Genomic DNA, 17,896 nt, shown 5'->3' with positions numbered 1-17,896 from the left:
CCTCAGCCTGGCTTTCTTTTTGGGATGTCCCCATGTCCCCCATCTTGGCTGTTTTTTGGGAATTCCCCATGTCCCCTGTCCTGGCTTTTTTTTGGGGATGTCCCCGTGTGCCCATCCTGGCTGTTTTTTGGGAATTTCCTGTGTCCCTCACCCTGTCTGTGTTTTGGGATGTCCCTGTGTCCCCCATCCTGCCTGTTGTTTGGGAAGTCCCCATGTCCCCTGTTCTTTCTGTTTTTTGGGAATTCCTGTGTCCCCTTCCTGGCTGTTTTTTGGGAATTCCCGTGTCCCCTTCCCATGCTGCCCCCGCCTCCCTGGCGCTGCTCATGGTGTTTTGTTCAATTGCAGAGAAGTCCCATAACGAAACGTCTTTAGGAAATTCCCCCGCCATGTACCGCGGTGAGTCCACGCTGGCTTTGGGAGTCCCGGCTTAACCCAGTCCCGCCTAACCCCACTGACCCCATTCCCTGTCTGTGTCCCCTTTGCTGTCGCCATGTCCCCATCATGGCCTCAGCTTTGCCAAAATTTATTGGCATAAATCCATCCAAGCGACCACAAAACCCCACAAAGTTCCCCATTTCTGCTGAGCGGGGTTTAAGTGAGTTAAGCCCAGCTTGGGAGGTTTGGGGTTTATAGGGTCTGCCCCACGTGGCTGAGCTGAGTTCGGTCCCTCCTGTCCTGTCCTGGGCAAAGCTCAGGATTTAGACATCAGATCCTCATCCCACTTTTCTGTGTCTCCAGAAGAACATTTCCAGCAGGGGCATTTCTGGGATTTCCAGCTGAACTCAGGCAAGGATAAAAAGAGGGAAGAAAAAGAGGAATATTTGGGTTTTCCTGAAATCTGGGTGATTGCTGTGCAGAGAGGTTGGACATGAGCTGGATGCTTCCACAGGTTCATGCTCTTTGTTGGGACAGAAAACTCTCTCTGGATTCTGTGCCTGGTGGGAGAATCCCATCCTAAAATCCTAAATGATGCTTCAGGTACAAAAACGCCAGGATGGCTGCCCTAGGAATGGGCTGGAATTGTCAGGGTTGTGCTGGGATAACAAGGGCAGCCGTGAGGGATTTTAGGGAGTGGGAAATGGGGCAGGTTTGGGAATCCTGGGAATGTCACCACCTCTCCAAATCCACCACAGATTCCAACTGCTCCCAGATCCGAAGCCGTCTCGGACAGGATTCCCTTCCTGCCCTTCCTGCTGCTTTTGGGGCGGGGGTTGTGTGGGGTCAGCTCTGGGAATGTCCCTTGCTGTCCCCACCGTGTCCTGGAGTGAAATCCCTGCGGAGCCAGAGCTTCCTCAGGGCCTGGCACAGCCCAGGGCACAATTCCCATCCCGCGGGGACTTTTGGGGACAAGGAGGGCGTTGCCAACTGGGAGAACCAGAGAAGAGCGGGATGTGCCAGGCCAGGCCATGGCCAAGGGAATTGGGATCTTGGCATCGGGAGCAGGAGGGTTTGGAGGGAGCTGAGGAGCTGGGAAAGGCTCAGCAGTGGAATCGGCCTGGGAAGAAGTGCTGGAATGGGCTGGACTATCTGGGAATATTTGGAAAAATGGCTGGGAAAAGGGTTCAGCAGCAAAATCAGCTTTGGTGGGAGCCCTCACCCAGAAGGGAGAGAACAAGAGATGGGACAGGGAGAAAGAGAATTCCAGTGGAGAGTTTTCCTGGGCTTCTGTATTTCCCATTGTATATCTTTGTTCAGGGAAAAGAGATCTTAAGTGTCACTCCATCAGGAAAATGGGATTCTATCCACACAATTCCATTCTGTCCCTCATTTCATGAGTGCACAGGAGAAATATCCTGCTCTTCGTGTTGTAGCATTCCCTGGAAAACTTCCTGGCTCCAGAGGATACAGATCCCCCTCTCCCACCCCTGTGCAGACCTGGACTCCAACCCAGGCCGTAATTAACTCAATAATTAAAGAGCTGAGGGTAACAATTCTTCCCCTCAGTCCTTTCCCTTGTGGCTGCCCCAGCATTCCTCCCTGGAATGACTGGCTGGGAATTCTGGAGCTTTGGGATGTGGAGAGGGACATGAATCCCAAGGATCTGAGGGGCTGGGGGGATTTGGAGCTCCTGGCTGTTCTTCCTTGGGGTGCTGATCCCCACGATCAGCTCCAGAGGCAGCTGGAAAAGGGGTCTGAAAGTCTGGGAATCCCATTGCCAGGACATTCCCAAGCTTGGGAATGGGGGATCTGCTGCTGGGGACATGGAGCATGGGAGATTTGTGGGACACTTGTCCCAGATTCCTCTCCAGGGCCGGGATAACCACAGGAAGTGTCACCCACCCCTTGTCCCCAGGACTTGGAGTGATGATTCCGAGAATTCTGTGGGCAGTTATCAGGGAAAAATGATCCAAAAGGATAAATGGAATATTTCATTAGCAGAATTTCCAATTTTTTTCCCCTTTTAATGGGATTAAAACCTTGGTTAGTCCCTTTTCCTCTCTTTTCTTTTTTTTTTTTTTTTTTTTTTTTTTTTTTCATGCCGATTCCAACTGCTCCCAGATCCGGAGCCATCCCAGACAGGATTCCCTTCCTGCCCTTCCTGCTGCTTTTGGGGCGGGGGTTGTGTGGGGTCAGCTCTGGGAATGTCCCTTGCTGTCCCCACCGTGTCCTGGAGTGAAATCCCTGCGGAGCCAGAGCTTCCTCAGGGCCTGGCACAGCCCAGGGCACAATTCCCATCCCGCGGGGACTTTTGGGGACAAGGAGGGCGTTGCCAACTGGGAGAACCAGAGAAGAGCGGGATGTGCCAGGCCAGGCCATGGCCAAGGGAATTGGGATCTTGGCATCGGGAGCAGGAGGGTTTGGAGGGAGCTGAGGAGCTGGGAAAGGCTCAGCAGTGGAATCGGCCTGGGAAGAAGTGCTGGAATGGGCTGGACTATCTGGGAATATTTGGAAAAATGGCTGGGAAAAGGGTTCAGCAGCAAAATCAGCTTTGGTGGGAGCCCTCACCCAGAAGGGAGAGAACAAGAGATGGGACAGGGAGAAAGAGAATTCCAGTGGAGAGTTTTCCTGGGCTTCTGGATTTCCCATTGTATATCTTTGTTCAGGGAAAAGAGATCTTAAGTGTCACTCCATCAGGAAAATGGGATTCTATCCACACAATTCCATTCTGTCCCTCATTTCATGAGTGCACAGGAGAAATATCCTGCTCTTCGTGTTGTAGCATTCCCTGGAAAACTTCCTGGCTCCAGAGGATACAGATCCCCCTCTCCCACCCCTGTGCAGACCTGGACTCCAACCCAGGCCGTAATTAACTCAATAATTAAAGAGCTGAGGGTAACAATTCTTCCCCTCAGTCCTTTCCCTTGTGGCTGCCCCAGCATTCCTCCCTGGAATGACTGGCTGGGAATTCTGGAGCTTTGGGATGTGGAGAGGGACATGAATCCCAAGGATCTGAGGGGCTGGGGGGATTTGGAGCTCTTGGGCGTTCTTCCTTGGCGTGCTGATCCCCACGATCAGCTCCAGAGGCAGCTGGAAAAGGGGTCTGAAAGTCTGGGAATCCCATTGCCAGGACATTCCCAAGCTTGGGAATGGGGGATCTGCTGCTGGGGACATGGAGCATGGGAGATTTGTGGGACACTTGTCCCAGATTCCTCTCCAGGGCCGGGATAACCACAGGAAGTGTCACCCACCCCTTGTCCCCAGGACTTGGAGTGATGATTCCGAGAATTCTGTGGGCAGTTATCAGGGAAAAATGATCCAAAAGGATAAATGGAATATTTCATTAGCAGAATTTCCAATTTTTTCCCCCTTTTAATGGGATTAAAACCTTGGTTTGTCCCTTTTCCTCTTTTTTTTTTTTTTTTTTTTTTTTTTTGGCAAACCTGGGGCTGTTTGAGCCTGGCTGTGCCGGGGCTGAGCAGCTGGGATGTGTTGGGATGAGCACATCCTTGGAAAACAGAGCTGATGGAGGAATTTTAGATGGGAAAGGGGCAGCTGGCAGCTCTGGGATGCGAATCACATGTTTTTGGGATCTCTGGATCCCAGTTCACAGCAAAGTTTGGGAGCAGAGTCAATTTTAAGCCGAAATAAACAGACCCAGGATTTGTTTTTCCAGCTTGGATCCATCCAGAGGGATGAGGGAAACCTGGACACTTCCAGCTGGAACTTCCACATGCTCAGAGCCTCTGGTTCTGAGGGAATTTCTGGCTGCTCCCTGTTATAAACAGCAAAATATTCATTATTTATTAATTTTTATTTATTATTTATTAATTATTATTTATTAACGGTGCTGTGCTGAGGCAAAAATCAGGGGTTTTTTTCGGTGCTGTCCTTAGGTTCATTAAAGCCAAGAGGGTACTAATTAATCTCCCTGATTTTTAATTGCCATCATTAATACAGGCTTGTAAAATCCGGCTTGCTCCGCTTAACGCTTCCAGTTATCCCACAGGATCCGGAGTGGGAATAAATCCTGATCAAAGCCAATCTTGGCTGATAAAATAATTAATTCCCATTTTCTATTTGGTGGGAGAAGCTCCCGGTTGTGGCGGAGGTTTGGGTGCTCTGCCCTGGGATGGGCCAAGCTGGTTTCACTGGGAATGAGATTAATCAGGAGCAGGGATGCAGACAGACCCGGAGAAGTTGGCTTTTTGGGATAAAGTTGGGATTTTCCTGCCCTGGTAATCCATTAATCCATAATTGACTAACTGGGAGCGCGTGCGGAGCCCGTGGGAGTGGCGGGATGTGGGCGTGGAGCCAATTCCAAACATTCCATGGATGAATCCTGGGGTTGGGTTTTCCTTCCCTAAGGTGGGAATTCCAGGAAGAGCCCCCATCCTCAGTCCCCTCCTCCTTCCCCTGCCGCAGCTCTGGAAGTTTCCCAAAATTCCCCAAATCCTCCCATCTCATTGAGCTAAGGAAATCTTGGGGCACCGGGATGTCTCGCCTCATGGATCACTCCAGGATTTTTTGTGCCCCTGTTCCCATCCCATCCCTCTCCCAATCCCATAACTTCCATCCCTGCTACTGCTGCTTTCCCGCCATCTCATCCTGTCTTGTCCTCACTGATCCAGATCTAGGTCAATCATTCCACTCCTTAATGGAATTTTTTTCCCATGAATAATTAATTTTTTCCCCCTGCACAGAGGCCTTCACTGTGTGTGGATCCGTAGGGAATTGTCTTATGTCTTCCCTTTGTTTTTTTTTCCCATTAAACTTCCCTGTCCAGCCCTAAATGGGTCATTTTGGCGGCTGAGCTGTCCCTTTCCAAGGGGAACCGTCCTTCCAGGCCTCCAGGAAAGCTGGAAAACCTCTTTGGTGCTGCTGGAGCCCTGGGAATGCTCTCTATCCCGGAGAATTCTGTGGAAAAGCAGCTCTGGGTCTGAATAAACCCTTTCCATACCCGCTTTTCCTGCTGTCCTTCGTTATATGTTACATCCATCAACATTTCCCAATTCCATCTGATTCCAGCCCATTTTCCGGAGGCAGGGAGGGCAGGAAAAGCAGGAACTGATGGAATGGGAACCATCCCCAGTGCTCAGTCCCCTCTGCTGCTCCTTCTCTCCCCTGCCTGCCAAACTTCCTCTCTCTCCCCTTCTTTTTTTCCAATCCCAAATTCATTTGGAGCCCTCCTTCCCTTTCCAGGCACATTCCCAGGTGAGTTCAGAATCCCGGGATGGCTGGGGAGGTGACACCTTCCGTGAATTCCCAGAGACCTTTAAAAGACCCATGTTCTGTTTTCTTTGGTTTTTTGGTTTTGTTTTTTTTTTTCTTTGTTTGGTTTTTGGTTTTTTTTTTTTTTGTTGTTTTGTTTTTGTTTTGTTTTGTTTTGTTTTTACTTCTCTCCCACTGATTCCAGCCCGAGGGATCTCAGAAACCACTCCAAGCTTCATGTATCCCTACGGAACTTCCAGCAGCCAGATGGTGCTCCGAGGGGTGGATCTCCTGCTGGAATGCATCGCCTCCGGAGTGTATGTACCACGGAGAGGGTGATTCCCAGCAATTCCCAGTGGAATCAGTGCAAGGAATCACCCCTGGACTGGGAAAAAGGGATCATTCCCTCCTTTTCAGTTGTTAACGATGCTCCCATAACCTGCTCGATGAGCAAACGGAAATGCTGAGGTTTCCAGGTGTCTTCAGATCCTTGTCCAAGGATAATTCCCCACTGGTTTGCCCTAAAATTTGGCAATTTCCCAGGAGCTCCTCACCACACTGTGGGGAGGACATTTGTGCCCCCAGAAATGTCCTGGGCTCTTGGACAGCCCACACCATCAGGCCATGGTCAGGGATGGGCTTTGAGGTCCCTTCCACCCCAAACCATTCCAGAATTCCATGAGCCTGCATCCCAGGAGCATGAGGAGAACATCGTTCCTGACCAGCTGGGAATGCTCAGGGCTGTGGTTTAGGGGCAGCAGTGGGAAGGAGGATGATGGAAAGGAGGGCGGTGGGAATAAGAGTGGCCCACCAGTTAGATCAGACCTTCCCCCTGGGTTTTGGTGGCTCCCAGGATGGGAATTTCACTGCTATTTAGGAATCACAGCTCTTCACTTGGGAGTCATTCCCTTGCCTTTGGAAAATCTCTGATCTGCCTCCCTCTCCTCAGACCAGCACCGGACATCATGTGGTACAAGAAAGGCGGGGAGCTCCCGGTGGGTAAAACCAAGCTGGAGAACTTCAACAAGGCCCTGCGCATCTCCAACGTGTCCGAGGAGGACTCCGGGGAATATTTCTGCCTGGCCTCCAACAAGATGGGCAGCATCCGCCACACGATCTCGGTGAGAGTGAAGGGTACGTCGCCTTTACCTTCCCTCTTTGGGTCCTGGCTGCCTGGAGCCGGGAGGGGACGTTCATGGAATGCTGGGAGGGACAGCGGGGCCTTTCCCTGGGGATGGGTCTGTGTTCTTCAGGGAGTCGTGAAATGGGTTGGGTTGGAAGGTCGTCAGAGATCACTCAGTTCTGGGACACATTCCATGAGCCCATGGTGCTCCAAGCCCCATCCAACCTGGCCTTGGGCACTTCCAGGCATGGAGCAGCCACACATTCTCTGGGAATTCCATCCCAGCGCCTCCCCACCCTCCCAAGGAATGATTCCATCCCAATAGCCCATCTAAATCTTCCCCTTTTTGAATTAAATCTCATTGAAATGGCCCCAAAAGTAGCCGGAGGTGGAATCTCACTGATAGAAATGGTGGTGGGTTTGTGTAGCCAAGGAGAGGAAAGGGGTCTCTCCTCCTTCACCAAATCCCGGGAAACCCATTCCATTTTTCCATCACCTTCCTCCCCCAGGGAGCGTTGGAGGGGGGAATTTGGGGGTGGTGCCGCTGTCCCTGTGTCACTGGGGCGGGGCTGTTTTCCAGCTGCTCCCTACTGGCTGGATGAGCCGGAGAACCTGATCCTGGCCCCCGGCGAGGACGGCAGGCTGGTGTGCCGCGCCAACGGCAACCCCAAACCGTCCATCCAGTGGCTGGTGAATGGAGAGCCCATCGAATGTGAGTGCGGGAGAGACTGGACCTCCTTCTCCAAAATCCCAGCCAAGGATATCCTGGCCGAGCATGAGCCTGAGTGGCTTCCTCCTCCAAAATCCCAGCCAAAATCACGCCAAAGTCCCAGCCAAAATCACACCAAAATCCCAGCCAATGGCCTCATGTCTGAGCATGAGCCAGAGTTGCCTCCTTCTCCAAAATGTCAGCCAAAATCCCACCAAAATCCCAGCCAAGGACCTCATGGCTGAGCACGAGCAGAGTAGCCTCCTTCTCCAAAATCCCAGCCCAAATCCTAGCCCAAGTGCCAGTCAAGGATCTCCTGGCTGAGCATGAGCCAAAACTGCTGATGGTGTCCAACACCCACATAGGCTCCACGTGAATCCCCAGCTTGGCTGGGATGGGCCCAGTTCACCCAGTAGCTCCCAGTTATGGCTGTGGACCCCACACACCATCATCAGGTTTGAACTGGGCTGAGCTGGGAGGACGCTCCATGATATTATGGGGTGGATTTTCATTTGGAATCGAATTGAAGGAGCTGTCCTTGTCTTGAAGCATCTCCGCCCAACCCGAGCCGGGAGGTGGCCGGGGACACCATCGTGTTCCGGGACACGCAGATCGGCAGCAGCGCCGTGTACCAATGCAACGCGTCCAACGAGCACGGCTACCTGCTGGCCAACGCCTTCGTCAGCGTGCTGGGTGAGTCTGTGGGAAGGGGACCACCCAAAACTCATATTTCCATGGAATCTGAGGCTGGAAAGAACCTTAAAGCTCAGCTCAAAGCTCATCTTAAAAGCGTGGGTGTGGCTCTTAGCGCCAAGGTAGTGTTGGGTCATAGGTTGGACTTGATGATCTTAAAGGTCTTTTCCAACCTTTTTCCTGCTGGTTGGTTCTGGGATTCATCTAAAATTCCACCTTCTTGGAAGGGTGGGGCATGGAACCTTCCACTGCCCTGTGCTACCTGGCCTTGGACACTTCCAGGAATCCAGGAGCAGCCATAGCTTCTCTACGAATTCCATCCCAGCCCTTCCCCATCCTCCCAGGCAGGAATTTCTTCCCAATATCCCACCCAAACTCTCCTATTTTGGTTTAAAATCGTTCCCCTTTATCCCATCACCATATTCCCATGTAAAAATCACTCTCCCTGGTTTTTCCAAGCCCCCTTTTCCCTGCCGAAGTTTTCCATGAGTTTTCCCCTTTGCTGCTGTGAGGGAATGCACAAAGGCACCCAGGCTTTGGAGCAGGAATCCATTGCCATGGATTCAAACCAGGCAAAGGCTGGGCAAATCCAGGGATACGAGTCACAAAACGAGGCTGGAAGGAGGGGGAAGGTGAGGTGAGGGAGTGGAGAAGTTCTACTAGGTTTTGAAAGTGCCAGTAGTGAACCAAAAAAACAGGAAAAAGGCTGGAAAAGAGCAGCAGAATCCATTTTTCCTCCTTTTCCATGGCTGGAATTTTGGCATTTGGCAGATGTTCCCCCCCGGATCCTGGGCCCCCGGAACCAGCTGATCAGGGTGATCCAGAACAACAGGACGCGCCTGGATTGTCCCTTTTTTGGATCCCCCATCCCTACCTTGCGCTGGTAAGAGCCAGATCCCATCCCACTCCATCCCAAGGGGTGGGAAAGGGGGGGTTTCCTGCTTTTCCTTCCCTTCCAACAGCACTTTGTGGTGTTGGGAGGTTTAAGAATGGCCAGGGGAACACGCTGGATGGAGGCAACTACAAAGCCCACGAGAATGGGAGCTTAGAGATGTTCATGGCTCGGAAGGAGGACCAGGGAATCTACACCTGCGTGGCCACCAACATCCTGGGGAAAGCTGAGGCCCAGGTCCGCCTGGAGGTCAAAGGTAGGGGCACAGATGTGCCAAAATCTTGGATCTTCTGGAAGTTGCAGCAGAAATAGTTGAGGCTAAAATCTTGAATTTTCTGGAAGTTGCATCAGGAATAACCCTTGAGGTAAAGGGAGGTTGGTTGTGGCTGATCTGATCTTCCAGCAGGTCAGAGCTGGGAGCCTTGAAATGGTGGAGATTCCATTTTAATGTTGGGAAAAGCCAAGGCTGGGGATGGTGGAAGGGCTTGGGTTAGGTGTCAGGCTGGAAGATGCCATCAGCAACACCAACACTGACCCCAAGTGTTCTTTGGGGTTAGATGAGGACAATAAAACATTTTTGGAATTGTTTTTACCCCACTCAGCATATCCGGCTGCTGACTCCAAAAAACGGGATTTTTTTAAAGGCTCAGCACGAATTAATGACTCGTTAAATTAATTTATTTGTTCAAAGCAGGACAAACTGTGCTTGTCCTTTCCAAGTAACTCCGCTCTCCTTTGAGTCCCTGAGGCAAGCCCCACGGTTTTGGGAAGTGACCCTTCGTGAACTCCTGCAGACCCTACCAGGATCATGAGGGGACCTGAGGAGTTTGGGACATAACCCTTGACCCCTTGCAGACCCCACCAAAGTTGTGAGGGAACCTGAGGAGTCTGGGCTGTAACCCTTTGTTTGTGACCCCGTGCAGACCCCCCAAAGGGTTGTGAGGGAACTCGAGGAGTTTGTGGCTTAACCCTTGACCCTGTGCAGACCCCACCAGGATCATGGGAGGACACAAGAAGTTTGGGAGATAGCCCCCGATTTCATGCAGACGCCACAGGGATCCTGAGGAGTTTGGAACGTGACCCTTTGTTTGTGACCCCATACAGACCCCACCAGGATCGTGAGGGGCCCCGAGGACCAGGTAGTCAAGAGGGGCACCATGCCCCGGCTCCACTGCCGCGTCAAGCACGACCCCACGCTGCGGCTCATGGTCACCTGGCTCAAGGACGATGCCCCCCTGTATCTGGGGAACAGGTCTGTGCCCAAAAATTCCGTAGATTTCTCTCCCAGAATTGCTGGATTTTTAGGAGAACATTCCAGGAGTCCCCAGGGATAAATATTGAGTTCCCACCTAAGCAATGTTTGATGTTTTTGACACTTTCAATCTCATTGGCTCCCTCCAGCAATTCCAGCTGATTTATCAGTAAATCCAGACTTTGCTGTGGGTTTTATTACCAGATATTTTAGGATATCTTGATAAAACCTGGGAATTCATAATGAGCTGCTCCAAAATTTATGTTTCTCTGCTGTGGCTGGCACAGCTTTAATTTCCTTTCTGTACCTGACTCCTGTTTCTTGTGAGGCGAGATCTGATCCCAGGGCACGAGCCCAGGGTTGGCTGTTGTCCTAAAAATGTGATTATTCCCCAGATACACCCCAGGGCGCGTGATTCCTTAGGAAATGAGCTTTCCCAGAATAACCCAGCACATCCTTAGCTGATAAAACCTCCAGACCGAAGATGTTCTCCTGCTCTGGTTGGATTTCCAGCTGGATTTTGTCAGGGAACATCCAGCCTTTAACACTGCTTCCTAAATATGTTGGGGCAGAATTTTGGGACGTTGTTTCCTTGAAGGATGAAGAAGGAAGAGGATGGTCTGACGATCTATGGCGTGACTGAGAAGGACCAGGGTGATTACACGTGTGTGGCCAGCACGGAGCTGGACAAGGACTTGGCCAAGGCCTATCTCACCGTGCTGGGTAAAGCCCCCCTGACCCCACAGCTGAGTGCTTGGCTTTGAAGGGGACACCCCAACATCGAGGTCAGGCTGGAAGGGGGGGTCTGGGCTCCAAGATTGTCCCCTGGATGCTCAGGGTGGCGCTGGCAGAGCAGGGGTTCCGTTGTCACAGGATTCGCTGCCTCATCTTGGATGATGGCACTGAAATGCTGCAAAAAACTGGGAATTGAGGGTAAAAAATTAAACAGGAATTGTGGCACACAGCCCAGAATATCCCCGGTGGATGTTGAAGATCCATGAGAAAAGTTCTAAATTTGGGGGTGAATTTAGTGGGGTGTTGGGGTGCTGAGCAAGGGGATTGGGGCTGAGCCAGCTCCCCCTGGCCCTGCATGTCCCCTTTGCAGCACAGGGAGGGACAAACTTCACCCCATTCCCCATTTGTGCCACTGCGAGCTCTGCTTGGCAAACAGGGATTTATCATCCCCTGGCCACCCCAGATTCCTGGGAATGCCACAACCTGCCAGTGCCACTTCCAGCTGGAACAGGAATCCCAAATCCCAAATAATTCCCCTGGGGTTGATTTATTTCCCCTCCTTTCCCCTAATGGCTCATTAACCCCACATCAAACTGATACTTCCCTTTTGCTGTCAACTACGAGTTGGGTAAAGCATGGAAGTCTCTGGGGGAAGGATATTCCTGCTCTGCTTCCCAAACTGGATCAAATCCCGCTGAAATCTGGAACTTTATGTTTGCCAGGTGCTCCTTTGGCCACCCAAGCTTAAACTAACCTGGTTTAACAAGCACTGTCTTACCTTGCAGCCATCCCTGCTAATCGGTTGAAAGATTTACCCAAAGGTAATCGTCACTAATTCCTTGCCTTCCTTTGATTTCCCACCTTGGTTTTGGTTTTCCCTCACCAGTAACTCCAAGAGAAATGGGTGGCAGCTGGAAAAAACTGGGGGATGATGTTTCCGGGTTGAAGGAGCTGAAGCTCCAAGTCCTGCCCAAGTTGTCCTTGAAAGAGCTGATTTTTCCAACTCCTGTCCAAATTGTCCTTGAAAACCCATCCAGATGGGTAGAAAGCTCCTGTTCCACCACATTTTGTGTTCCACAGTGGCAGTTCCTGAGTGCAGGAATCACTTCCCCTGTGCTTGAAAATCCTGATGGGGAAAAAAAACCCCACATGGAATCCCATAATTTTTACCTGGAATTTATTCTTGTTATTGCATGACCTGGCCCTTGTGATCACATTCACACAAAAGGAAAATTTCTATCAAATTTATATTTTCACTAAGGTTTTGTGTCCTTTTTCTGCTGTTCATTTGCATTTCTCTGTGTAAGGTCACAAATCCCCCAAAACCAGCACCTGGTGCTTTCCCTACCGTTTTTATTTTTGGAAAAGGCAGGATTTTCCTGGGAAAGGTGGGATTTTTCCTGGAAAAGGCAAGATTCCTAGGCAAGACGCTGTCAGAAATTATCACACTTTTATTTTAAAAATCACTCTGCTCCCCTAAAGAGCTGCAGGACATGAATTGTCCCTTGGAGCATGTCCTGCCCACAGAGCTGGGAGAGGTAGTGGGAACTGGGACTTGCTCCTGGGACAATTCCAACCTCATTTATCCCATTCCAACAGCACGACCTGACCGGCCCCGGGACTTGGAGCTGACGGATCTGGCTGAGAGGAGCGTGCGGCTGACGTGGATCCCTGGCGACGACAACAACAGCCCCATCACAGGTCTGTCCCCTGTCCCCAAAATCCCTGGGATGGAAAATGCCATCCAAACCCTCCACCCACCCCTTCCTGCTCTTCCCAGACTACATTGTCCAGTTTGAGGAGGACCGCTTCCAGCCGGGAGTGTGGCACGACCACTCCAGGTATCCCGGGAGCGTCAACTCGGCCGTGCTGAACCTGTCCCCATACGTGAATTACCAATTCCGGGTGATCGCCGTCAACGACGTGGGCAGCAGCGTGCCCAGCGAGCCCTCCGAGCGCTACCAGACCAACGGGGCACGTGAGTTTTTCCCAGGTTTTTTTGTCCTTGGAATCCACCACTCTCCATGGAGGCTCTTCCCTCTATCCCAGGAATAGGTTGGCAAGGGCAGCGGGGGAATTTTCTGTATGGAATTCTCAAGCCCGTGGGTGGTGTCCTTCAGGGCAGCGAAACGCAGAGGTTTATGTAAAAGTCAGTAATTTTTTATAGAAGAACTGGTTTTCCTTTTTTCCCTAAAGGGAAGATTCCTAAAGGAATCCTTTCAGTCCTTTCAGACTACGGCAAGCTCGGTAATCTGTAGGAAAATCAGACTCAAGTGCAAATATTGTTAATTATTGGCCACTGTTAAATCTGGTCAATGCTGTGAGGGTGGCAAGGCCTTGGCACAGATTTTCCAGAAAAAAACATGGCTGCATCTGGATCCCTGGAAGTGTCCAAGACCAGGTTTGGTGGGGTTTGGAGCAGCCTGGCATAGTGAAAGGTGGAATTGGGTAATTTTAAGATCCTTTCCCACCCAAATTCCATGACAAAAGAACAAAACAAGCACCAATCCACAACCAAAACTTGAGTTTGTCTGCCCAGTGTTTTGTCGGAGAATATTTGGGAAAATTCCATGCAAGGAATTCACGGGAATCTCATCAGTTCTGCTGCATTTCTTCCTTTACCCATTCCAGGGCGATTGTTGGAGGATCTGCTGGCATCTAGTGTTGGCTCCCAAGAGTGCCCGCCGTGTTTCAGGCTCAAAGTGACAAACTCTGCTCTCTCCACAATGGTTTCCTTTCAAAGATTTAGGACATTTAGGGGACAAAAAAGAGCCTCCTAAATAAATGGCCTGGTTTTCCAGAGGACTGAGAGTCTCGTGTCCCATTAACCTGAATGGGAACTTCTGGAAAAATCAGGCCATTAACTTCTGCCTTGGAAGGACTTTCAGCTTGCAGGGTTTTAACCCCTCTGTGGTTGTTTTTTTGACATCGAAAAATTCATTGTTTTGGTTTTCAATGTGAATTTCAGGTCCTGAAATAAATCCAACAGGAGTTCAAGGGGCAGGGACCCAAAAAAACAACATGGAGATAACGTGGACCGTGAGTTCTGCTTGGATGCTTTTTGGGATGGAGTTGTGGGATGAAGGGGAATGGGTTCAGAATGCCAGAGGGCAGGGAAAAGGAGGATATTGGGAATGAATCCTTCACTGGGAGGATGGAGAGGGGCTGGGATGGAATTTCCAGAAAATCCATGGCTGTCCCATCCCTGGAAGTGTCCCAGGTTGGAGCAACCTGGGATCATGGAAGGGGTAGAGTGGAATGGCATTTCAGGTCCTTCCCAACCCAGACCACTCAAGGACTCCATGAAATAAAAAGCAAAAGTTACAAGAAAGGCTGTTTTTAGTGCTGTGATAAAAAGAATAATTTAAAAAATTGAAAATAAAATAATTCAAAGATGTAGCATCCAAAGATGCGGGATTCCAGACTCGGCTCCCCAAGGATGCCCCAAAGTTGAGTCCTTGAGCAGCTCAGAGGATTTACGGGGCCATTCCTGCTTTGCTCCTTGCACCAGCAGGTGTCAGCCACAAATCAGGGATGAGCCTTTGGGAGGTCTGGAATGGCAGTGGGAAGAGTGGCTGGAATATGGGGATAGAAGTTATGGGATATATATTGTAAAATTCGATATTATGCACATATTTGATTTATTTTATATAATATATAGATAAGCAATCTGGGCTAGTGGAAGCGTCCCTGCTCATGGAAGGGGCTTGGAATTTAAATCCCTTTCAACCCAAATGGTTCCAGGAATAAAATCTTGGATTTTGTGAATAAAATTTCCTGGTCCTACCATGGTTCTGGAGGGCAAGAACTCGTTCTGCCTCTCCTTGGGAACAAAACTTCACCCTCCCTTGGTATTTGCTGATAGAGCCTGGAATACAACCCCACTGCTGAGCAGAGCTTTGGGATCTCCTTGGCGGAAAAATCCAATTTTTATTTTTTTTTTAACTCCTCACTTTCCCTTCTCTGTTTCGCTCCACTGAAGCCTCTGAATGCAACTCAGGCTTACGGGCCCAACCTCAGGTACATCGTGAGGTGGCGGCGGCGGGACCCCCGCGGGAGCTGGTACAACGAGACCGTGCGGAGCGCCCGGCACGTGGTGTGGAACACGCCCATCTTCGTCCCCTACGAGATCAAGGTGCAGGCCGAGAACGACTTCGGCAGAGCCCCGGAGCCCGACACCTACATCGGATACTCCGGGGAGGATTGTGAGTATTCCCGCAGCTGCAGGTGGGATTTTGGGGATGGTCCCATCCAAGGGCAAGGAGTGCTCGAGATGTGGGCGAGGCACTGAGGGATTTGAGACAAAAATCCACTTTTAGTTTGGACAAGGTTTAGAGGACCTGGACAATGAAAGTTGTCCCTCTCTGTGGCCACCTGGGCTATAAAAGGTGTCCCTGTGTGTGGCCACTTGGGCTATGGAAGTTGTCCCTCTCTGTGGCCACCTGGGCTATAAAAGGTGTCCCTGTGGACAAAAATCCACTTTTACTTTGGACAAGGTTTGGAGGACCTGGACAGTGGAAGGTGTCCCTGTCCATGGCCACCTGGGCAATAAAAGGTGTCCCTGTCTGTGGCCACCTGGGCTATGGGAGGTGTCCCTGTCCATGTGCCTGGATGATTGTAAGGTCCCTTCCAACCCAAACCATTCCTGGAGTGTGGAAACCACCAAAATTCCGCTCCAGGTCACCTCTGGCCATGGTGTGGCCACTTGGGCTATGGAAGTTGTCCCTCTCTGTGGCCACCTGGGCTATAAAAGGTGTCCCTGTCCATGGCCATCTGGGCTATGGGAGGTGTCCCTGTCCATGGCCACCTGGGCAATAAAAGGTGTCCCTGTCTGTGGCCACCTGGGCTATGGGAGGTGTCCCTGTCCATGTGCCTGGATGATTGTAAGGTCCCTTCCAACCCAAACCATTCCTGGAGTGTGGAAACCACCAAAATTCCGCTCCAGGTCACCTCTGGCCATGTCCCAACAAGTGGCAGGAATTTTTCCACTCCCACACCTACAGGGCATTGAGATCACCTCAGATTAAAGGTTCTAAAACAGCCCTAAAATTCCTGAATCCATCCTGGCCTGGATTTTTGTGATAAAACTCCGCTAAGCCCCGCTTGGTTTCCTGTTTAGGCTCAGCTTATCTTTCCTTAAACCATGACTACACAGGACAACTCCCAGCTGCTTTAATTCCCTTTCCATCCTTGTCTGGGCTGCTGGGATCACCTCCTGTGGTTGTGATTGTAACTTCCAAGACTCTCGACTTTCATTATCCTGATCCCACTGGGATAATGGGGTTTGTTCCCAGCTGCTGGATTTTTAAAGGAATTGATGTGACTTTGTGGTGTCAGGGAGTCCCTGGCTCTGGGACTTTGGGATTTTTTGGTAAAGAAGGTGGATGAGGCAGGAGATTCCAGGTTTGAAGCCAAGGGGCACAAAGAAGGCACAAAAATTGGGAGTAAAGCTGGAATTCTGGCATAAGCCATCCATGACCCCAGGTTTAAAGCCATGGGGCACAAACAGAGCACGGAAATTGGAAGTAAAGCTGGAATTTCGGGGTTGGATGGCACAGACAACACCTCCTCCAGCAGGGCATCTCCCAGAGGAGACAGGGCAAAGAAAATGTGGCAACAAGTGGGAATCACAGGAATACAAAGAACTGAAAGCAAACTGGACCCAGTTCAGAGGTGTTACTGGGAATGATCCATTGTCTGTTCCCTCCCAGAGAAGTTTTTAATTTCTCTTGGAAATTCCTGCAATAATTTGGAGGTTTGGGAGGATCTGGATGAGCTTCCAAGTGCGTGTGTGTTGTATGGAGGCCAAGTAGGGAGATCAAAGCTTCTCCTGCCTCTGTTTGAGGGTTGGGATGGGTCAAAAATCCCAAAAATCCACAAAAACTGTCCCAAAAATAGTCAAATCCAATCTGTTTCACTCCAGATATCTCCACACAGCAGAAGCTGTAGAAAGGAGGTAAAATCCCAACTGGATCAACAGCAAATTGACCAAATTCAGATAAAAAATATGGAAACGAGGTTTTTCTGGATCTTTGGGGTCCAACTTTGGGACAGGTGAGGAAGGAGAAGGTTGAACATGCTGAGATCCCTCACCTGGAGAGGGAGGTGAGCCAGACCCTTCCCTGCAGCAGGAATTTCCCCTTTTAGCTGGATCAGGAATGTTTTCCTGATGGCTGGAGGAGTGAAATCAGATTTATTTTCTTCCCACGGAAGAGGGTGGAGCCATCACGGAGCTGCTGCTCACGGGATTTGCAATGGGAAAAGCACAGCAGGGGGTGTCCAGCTGTTCATCTGTCTGAGCTCCGGGGTCATTCCAGGTTCCTAATGGCCACTCTGCTTTGTCCCTGCCCACCCAGATCCCAAGGCTGCACCCACGGATGTCAGGATCAGAGTGTTAAACAGCACTGCCATAGCTCTGACCTGGACCCGGGTGCACCTGGACACCATCCAGGGACAGCTCAAGGAGTACCGAGTGAGCAAATCCCAAACTCCCCAGTCCCAAATCCCCGCCCAGCACTGACCACTAACACAGCTAAACCTCCCAAAATTCCCAGCTGGCTCTCGGGGAATGGAGCTGCTGGATGTGGGGATGACAGAAAACTTCCTTTGGTCACCAGGAGCCTTTGGGTTTGGGGCAACAGCAAGGATTCGCTCTTTGGGGTGTCAGGATGGGGTCGGGGATGTCTCCTGTTGCTTCCTCTGGGCTTGGCTGCAGGATTTGGGATGCTCCAAGAAAATTGGGATGGTCCTGGCCACGGAGCAAAGGGGCTCTGAGGGAGTGGCCCCAACCAGGTCAGGTTTTGTGTCATCCCCAAAACACTGACAGCATTTTTTAATGATCAACAACCCTTGCAAAGCCTAAACCTGCGGTCAGGACTAACTGAGCACTAAAGCCAGTGTGGA

The 17,896-nt window shown here is 50.7% G+C and overlaps 1 protein-coding gene across 5 annotated transcripts in view; it reads left to right on the top strand.

The window, feature by feature from the left end:
• NFASC (neurofascin) overlaps positions 1–17,896 on the top strand; it is a 74,928-nt gene that overhangs the window by 24,356 nt on the left and 32,676 nt on the right. For 2 of the 5 annotated variants that reach the window (XM_041470495.1, XM_041470494.1), the window contains exons 7-20: positions 346–396; positions 5,795–5,906; positions 6,539–6,723; positions 7,293–7,424; positions 7,971–8,114; positions 8,886–8,997; positions 9,096–9,262; positions 10,111–10,258; positions 10,857–10,981; positions 11,779–11,814; positions 12,593–12,694; positions 12,774–12,971; positions 13,962–14,032; positions 14,976–15,198. In XM_041470495.1, the coding sequence (XP_041326429.1) occupies positions 346–396; positions 5,795–5,906; positions 6,539–6,723; positions 7,293–7,424; positions 7,971–8,114; positions 8,886–8,997; positions 9,096–9,262; positions 10,111–10,258; positions 10,857–10,981; positions 11,779–11,814; positions 12,593–12,694; positions 12,774–12,971; positions 13,962–14,032; positions 14,976–15,198 (1,806 nt within the window). Of the gene's footprint in view, positions 1–345; positions 397–5,794; positions 5,907–6,538; positions 6,724–7,292; positions 7,425–7,970; positions 8,115–8,885; positions 8,998–9,095; positions 9,263–10,110; positions 10,259–10,856; positions 10,982–11,778; positions 11,815–12,592; positions 12,695–12,773; positions 12,972–13,961; positions 14,033–14,975; positions 15,199–17,349; positions 17,466–17,896 lie in introns of all 5 variants that reach the window. The other 3 variants (XM_041470499.1, XM_041470498.1, XM_041470497.1) reach the window with 3 other exon arrangements.

The sequence above is a fragment of the Pyrgilauda ruficollis genome, unplaced genomic scaffold (assembly GCF_017590135.1).
Source record: "Pyrgilauda ruficollis isolate IOZ18807 unplaced genomic scaffold, ASM1759013v1 scaffold247, whole genome shotgun sequence".
Lineage (NCBI taxonomy): Eukaryota > Metazoa > Chordata > Aves > Passeriformes > Passeridae > Pyrgilauda > Pyrgilauda ruficollis.
The sequence above is the reverse complement of the archived record's forward strand: the minus strand, read 5'-3'. Positions and strand labels throughout refer to the sequence as shown.